Consider the following 7,286-nt stretch of genomic DNA (forward strand, 5'->3'; position numbering starts at 1 on the left):
TATATATATATATATATATATATATATATATATATATATATATATATATATAAACATTAAATAATGTACTATATACAGAAATATACGTATAGGAAAAAAAATATTTGTTGTAATTGTAATGACTATGAATGTGTTGGAAGGAGATATTTTAATTATTTATTAATAAATAATTTAATAAATAATTTATTCATAAATAAAATGACAAAGTGTTATAAATGTTTCCACTGTTATCAGGAAAAATGTGAGTGATTGCACTGGTGCCTTCATGTCACGCAGTACACACTAACAGCTCCACACTAACACTTGGATGTGCCTAGTGCCATATTTGAGGATTTTGAATGACAGGCAAATGTTTGGATAAATATGATTTTTTTTTAAATGGTATTGTTCATCCTTCTGATGGTAATTTTAAAATTAAAAATCACAAAAGTTTCTCCCAACTTCATTGATTTATTATACCTACACGTGTCCTTCATTTGGTTCCTGACACACTCTGAGGAAGGCTGAAGGCCCAAATGCATCAGTGTGCAGTGTTTTAGTCATTTTTAATGCTCCGGTTGTGATGACCATAATGAGAATAAAGGCTTTTTAACTTTCAATAGCTTATTTGATTTGGGTGATTATACCTCATGTGTATCAAATGAACATATACAGTAAAACACATCTGAATCTCAAACCTCAGTATCTTCAGCTGACAGTTTGGTTTCTTCAGTGCATCAGAGAGCAGCTTCACTCCTGAATCTTGCAGCTTATTGTTACTCATGTCCAGCTCTATCAGGGGTGAGTCTGGTATCTGCAAGGCCAAAGCCACAGTTTCACAGCAGGTATCATCGAGATCACATGAGCAGAGTCTGTAAAAACAAAATATTTGTCCAAGACATATTTTTGTTTATTTTGTATGAACCGTGTCATTTGATATGTTGTGCCATGTTATTTGTAAATATTCAAGCTTTCTAAAAGAAAAAAAATCTTCCATGTATGCTCCAAAATATGTTAAAAGACAAGTGAAATAAAAAATTCTCAACTGCATTTCTATGAAATTACTATGTTTACTACTAAATTTATTCAAGTAAATATAGATTTTAATCTCCAAAATCAGTAAAAGCGAGAGACTTGAGACTACATTTTACACTGAAATTGATTTTTAGAGCTAAACAAATTAAACAACTGTCAACAAGTTACTTACCTGGCTTTTCTGCAGCATCTCACAGCGGGGAGGAGTGTCCTGCGACCCCATGATGTCCCATACATCTTCAGGTCAAGCTCATCCAGCACCTCCTCTGACATCAGCAGTACGTAGGCCAGCAATGAACACATGGAAGATGAGAGGTAGGTTATTTTATTTGATTTGATGTAACTTTGGATTTCCATATATAATGAATTGTCATTGAGCTCCAGTAAGCAGTAAAACAGGTTTACTGAAGTTTCAGGTGAGATGTACTTTTGTAATAGTTTTTTAATGTGCTTGGTTGTTTTTGTGACGCTGTCTTTGCTGTCTTCAGTGTGAGGGAACAGGCCTCTGAGCAGGTTCTGATTGGATTCCAGTGAAATGCCCATCAGAAACCGCAAAAAGAGGTCTAAATGTCCTCTCTGACTCTGCATTGCGTTCACAACAGCCTCCACTAGTAAATAATGCAATGGACTTTCAGACTGAAGCTCACAGTTAAGCCTGACCTCATTTTGTGTTTCTGCAAAGAAAAACTGAAGCTCCTCCATGTTCTTGTTCAGGTAGCAGAGGAACACATGCACTGCAGCGAGAAACTCTTGAACACTCAGATGCACAAAGCAGAAGATCTTCACCTCGTGAAGTCCAGCCTCTTGCTGAAAGATCTCAGTCAGCATTCCAGTGGACTCAAAGTCACTCACATCAATACCACATGCTTGCAGATCTTTTTCGTAGAAAACAATATTTTCCTTCTTTAGTTGTTCAAACGCTAGCTTGGCTAACTTCAAAATCATTGTTTTATTGGAATCTAACAGCTTGGTATGTTCTCTTTGTTTTTTCCCGTCATACTTCTGGTTCTTCATGTTCATCTGTATCAGCAGGAAATGGATGTACATTTCAGTGAGTGTTGTGTTGATGTCCCCTGCTTTGTTCCCAATAGGGATGTCTTGAAGAACAGTAGCTGTGATCCAACAGAACACGGGAATGTAGCACATGATGTAGAGACTTCGAGATTTCCTAATGTGTGAGATCATTCTGGAGGCCTGAGTCTCATCTTTGAATCTCTTGCAGAAGTACTCCTTCTTCTGCTGGTCAGTGAATCCTCGCACCTCTGTGAACAACCCGACATACTCAGGAGGGATCTGATTGGCTGCTGCTGGTCGTGAGGTCACCCAGACGAGCGCTGATGGAAGCAGAGTCCTGTTCACCAGACTTGCAAACAGTTCATCTACAGATGATCGCTCCTCGACACTCGTCACCATTCCACTGTCAAAATCCAGAGTCAGTCGACTCTCATCCAGTCCATCAAAGATAAACGCAAGCGTACATTTATATACCTTATTTATCTTTGTTGTTTCCAGGTCCTGCATTTCAGGATTAAACTTCTGTAGAAACTCATGCAGACTGATCGCTCTGTTTTTAATGCAGTTAATCTTTCGGAACGGAAGCAGAAACACACAGTCAATATTGCCATTGGCTTTTCCTTCTGCCCAGTCCAGAATGAACTTTTGCACTGAGATAGTTTTTCCAATGCCAGCGATGCCTTTGGTCAACACAATCTTTTTCTTCTTATTTTTGTTCAGACTAAATACATCATTGCATTTGATTGACCTGTTCTGTGATTTACAGGTTTTAAAGGCATCATCAATCTGCAGAACCTCATGTTCAAGATTGACTTTTTCAATATCCCCCTCCGTAATGAAGAGTTCTGTGAAAACATTCTTCAGATGTTCCTCCTTTGCCTCTTTACCCTCAAATATGTGTTCCACTTTCTCCTTCATTTTCATTTTGTGAGTTTTCAAGAATTCCTGCAGCCAGAAATCTGTTATGGAAAAATATAAATAAAAGGCAAAAGTTGGGAATCAGAAAATTAAACAAAGTTTTTTCACATTGGCATGACTGTCATCAAAATCAAGTGCTGCAGAAATATGGCATGTAAATACATAGTACTGAAAGCAATTCTGTACTGAAATCAATATGCATCAAACATGCTAAAATCATTTCTAAACCCAATGTAAAGACGTGACCTAAGATGGTTCACCTCGTTCTCTCGTGGGTTTCTCAGCTGCCTCTAATGATTTTTGCACTGTGAAGAGAGAAAGAAGAATGAGAAAAATATAGGACTACAAGGTATCAATGTAACCTGAACAGTAGCTTTAATATATGCATTACTGTTTAAAAGTTTGGATCACTATAATTTATTTATTTATTTTTTAAGAAATTGATATTTTTGTTCAGCAAGGATGCATTACTGATCAAGAACTACATTTATAAAGTTACAAAAATTTATACTTTAAATAAATGCTGTTCCTCAAACTTTGCTCATCTGTGAATCCTGAAAAATATAATGTATCACAGTTTCCACAAAATATGTTAATAATTAGTAATATTAATATAGTAATTATTAACAAAATATGTTAATAATTAAACACATAATTAGTATTCTTGTAGTAATTTCTGATAACACATTAAGAATACCTCGCCCCAGCAATCCCCGCCCAATACCGAACCAAATCAAATCTGTGACCTCAAAACCACAAAACATACCGAACCGTGAGAAACTAGAACCGTGACAGCTCTACTGAACAGGTAGCTCTCCACATCAAATTCAAGGCTCTAATATTGTGCTCATGGCTGCTTCTGGATATACTCCCTTCTCTGAATCTGTGCTGCCTCTTTTCTGTGATCAGTATTTTTGCCTTTATTACCTTCTTCGTGCTTGTCCTGTAACTCTTTAGCTAGCTGGTTCTGGTTCATCTTCCTCAGGATCTTCAGTGTGATCTTTACAGCTTCTTCTGGTCCATAACACTCCACCATCATATCCACTACGTCAGTGCCACCAGCATCCTCCAGTTTACCAGCTCCAATGCGCCCATCTTCTTTTAAGAGACTCCTAAATCTCTTTATATTTTCTTTTTCCAGGTCATCTAGAGTATTATAAAGCAGTTCTAACGCAGATTCCATAGTCCTTCATGGACTGTTGAACGAGAAAAAAGAAAAAGTAGTCAGAGTTTTATAGCAGGGATCTATGCAGTGCAAACATATGCATGATGAAATCACACTGTAATCAGATCAACTACAGTGAAACATTCATTTTCAAGCTACATTTCTAATTTCAACATGATTTTTTCTTTAGACATTCCCCTTTAAATACAATGAGCATCAGCTGTATGTGTAAGTGACCAGCATTTGGCTTTCAGTCACTGGAAATGGGTAATATTCATCAATCTGGACATGGAGCCGCACTGAGATCCCCATCTCTGGGACTGAATGACGTAGGGCCTTGAAAACGAAGATTACAAATGAAAAGTTTATTAAGAATCAGAATGTAAAAACATTGAAATATCTCTAATACTTCTTGAGTTACAGGCATGCAAACTTTGGAAAAATAATTACTAGTTTCAACATGATTTGTTCTTCAGACGTTCCTCTTTAAAAGAAAAACGTATCCTGTATATGCAAAGTGATCCACATTTGGGTTTTGACCATTGAAAATGTGTACAATTTGATAGTTTACTCCTGGAGCCATATTGAGATTCCACCACTGGCATGAAATGCAAAAAAAAGATTTTCCAGCATATTTTACTAATAAAAAAACTAAATAATGATGCTGCCATCTTTCTAAAGTCATTTTAATTTTATTTTTTTTAACGTTGATTTTAACACAGAATGACCCATGTGACCTAGGACCTTTATACAGTAAGTGCCATCGTAAAGACTGTGGGCCATATTTTAACGGCGCATGGTCTAATGCGCACGGCGCAAGTGCACTTAGGGCGTGTCCGAATCTCTAGTTTATCGACGGGAAAAACGAGCAAGAGCAAAGACTGAACGCTTCTCCAGAGAGGAAACGGATCTGCTCGTGCGCGAGGTTAAAGCGTGACCATCTACGGGGCACAATAATAATCTTTTACATTGTAATCCTTTCATTTTTTTTATATTTGGCATGGTTGTGCGCTGCTGCGCGTGTAATAAGCAGATTGTACGCGCATTAATCACCCGCCTACAGGCGCAACGCGCTCTCTAATTAACAAACAAAAAAATATTGCGCCAATGACTTTAGGCCAGGTTTCAGTTGGTCAAGGCGCAGTCTATTTCAGTTGCGTCAAAATAGCAACGTGCCAACAATGGCCTGAACACAGCTCGTTTTCAGACCAGCACGCCCATGGGCGCAAATGCAGTCGCTATTTAAACAGCGTGGTGCAGGACGTGAAAATCATAACTGCGTCAAAAAACACTTGCGCCGCACTGCGCGATAGGGCCCTGTAAGTTTGTCACAGAAAGACACATCTGTGTTAAATTCATGGTGTCTACTGTGACCAAGATCTATTCGTGCTTCATGAATCTGCTGTGATTACTGGAAATGTGATACTTAAACATAGGTTAGTAACTTAAAATTGCTAACATAATATATAGTTTTAATATTATTTACTATATTTATATTCATATTTACTAACTTACCTTGAATAATGGCAATAATTGGCAATGTTTTTGTCCTCCTCTGACTTCCTAACTTGCTCAACAGAAGCAGTGTATTTCCTGCCACGTTTACATTTTCAAAGAACTGTGGGTGTTTCTCTGCAGAACTGTTTTTTTTTCAGCAACATGAGATGAAACCGATAAAAACCACAATCCAAAAAAAAAAAACCCTTTGCATTTTTAGATAAATCAAAACAGTTGCTATGTTAATTATTCTGGTTTCCAAAACACTCCGATTATCCCTTGTGAAAAAGAATTGTGCTTAATTGTATTAAAAGTGTACTTTTTGTATACTTTAAATCTTAAAAGTTTACTTTTTAAAAAGTGCACTTGCAGATAATATAATTTAAATTAAAGGCCACTTAAGTGTACTTACTTTAATGACAATATGTATTAACATACTTAAGTGCACTTTTTAAAAATGCACTGTATAATACTGTCTAATCATTACCAGGGGTGCACATAAGTGGTCCGCATGCGCGACCAAAATAAAAAATGCGCTGTATAAATAAGTTCTGACAGCGCATTTGCGTACCGACATGGTTGACAGCTGTTAATGCACAATTACCATTTTAGATCGACAAACTGTACTGTATAAGAGGGAGCGTGATGGATTGTAGCGTGGTAGAAGACTAGTTAGGTACGCAGGAGCTAACCCATTAAGGGCCTTATAGGCAAGTAATAATATTTTGTAACTGATACAGAACTTAATAGGTAGCCAGTGCAGAGACTGTAAAATTGAGGTAATATGATCATATTTTCTTGACCTGGTAAGGACTCTAGCCGCTGCATTTTGGACTACCTGTAGCTTGTTTATTATAGATGCAGGACAACCAGCTAGCAGTGCATTACAATAGTCCAGTCTAGATGTAACGTGGAGGCAGTGGCGTTAGGATCCATGTGCAGCTTTATTAGTTCACAAGGCAGGTCATACAGGCATAAATTGGTAACTGGCATCAGATACAACGAAGGCTGGGCAGAATCGTAAACAGAGTTCGTGATCAGGGTCGAGGCAGGCGGCAGAAAAACAATAGCATAAATCCACGAGGCTGGCAGGGTCAGAATAGGTAGGCAGCAAGCAGTCGTCAACGGGTAAACAGTCCAGGTAAATCAACAGATAATCAAACACAGGGAAAATGCTCAGAAATGTCTGCAAGGCAAAACAAGACTTCGCAATGAGAGCAGGGAAGGCACAGTTTAAATAGACCGGGCAATGGGAAACACCTGTGCAGGTGATTAGTCTCTGGCATGGGGCATTGTGGGAATTGGAGTCCGAAAGGATCGCTCAGTACTCCGGTGATGGTTCCCTCTGGTGGTGATCGGAGGGAGCCACAGAGGCTGAACTTGTGACAGAGCCCCTCCCCTGTGAGCGGCTCCTGACGCGCAGAGGCAGACGACGCCGGGGTCTTCCGCGGGGTCTTGGGGCAGGTCTATCCAGGTGGTCTCTGTGAAAATCTGTGGTAAGAGAGGGATCCAGAATATCTTCTACCGTTCCTCCGGACCGTACTCCTCCCAGTCCACTAAGTACTGGATCATTCTGCCCCGGCGACGAGAGTCTAGAATCTCCCGAACTCGGTACGCCTCCTCGCCGTCTATGGTGATGGGAGGAACCCTCTGGTCACCAGCCTCCTCCTGGTCCTCC

At 38.8% G+C, this 7,286-nt stretch overlaps 1 protein-coding gene across 1 annotated transcript in view; it reads right to left on the reverse strand.

Moving 5' to 3' along the window:
* Positions 1–5,696, reverse strand: part of LOC107572303 (NACHT, LRR and PYD domains-containing protein 12) — a 17,585-nt gene extending 11,889 nt beyond the window's left edge. Inside the window, exons 1-5 of the mRNA XM_016258727.1 lie at positions 5,627–5,696; positions 3,874–4,142; positions 3,207–3,251; positions 1,187–2,987; positions 678–851 (exon numbers count right to left, since the gene is read on the reverse strand). Coding sequence (XP_016114213.1) covers positions 678–851; positions 1,187–2,987; positions 3,207–3,251; positions 3,874–4,129 — 2,276 coding nt within the window. The 5' untranslated portion in view covers positions 4,130–4,142; positions 5,627–5,696. The remainder of the gene's footprint in view (positions 1–677; positions 852–1,186; positions 2,988–3,206; positions 3,252–3,873; positions 4,143–5,626) is intronic.
* Between the last annotated feature and the right edge of the window lie 1,590 nt (positions 5,697–7,286).

This window comes from Sinocyclocheilus grahami, unplaced genomic scaffold, assembly GCF_001515645.1.
Source record: "Sinocyclocheilus grahami isolate Dianchi unplaced genomic scaffold, SAMN03320097.WGS_v1.1 scaffold1732.1, whole genome shotgun sequence".
Lineage (NCBI taxonomy): Eukaryota > Metazoa > Chordata > Actinopteri > Cypriniformes > Cyprinidae > Sinocyclocheilus > Sinocyclocheilus grahami.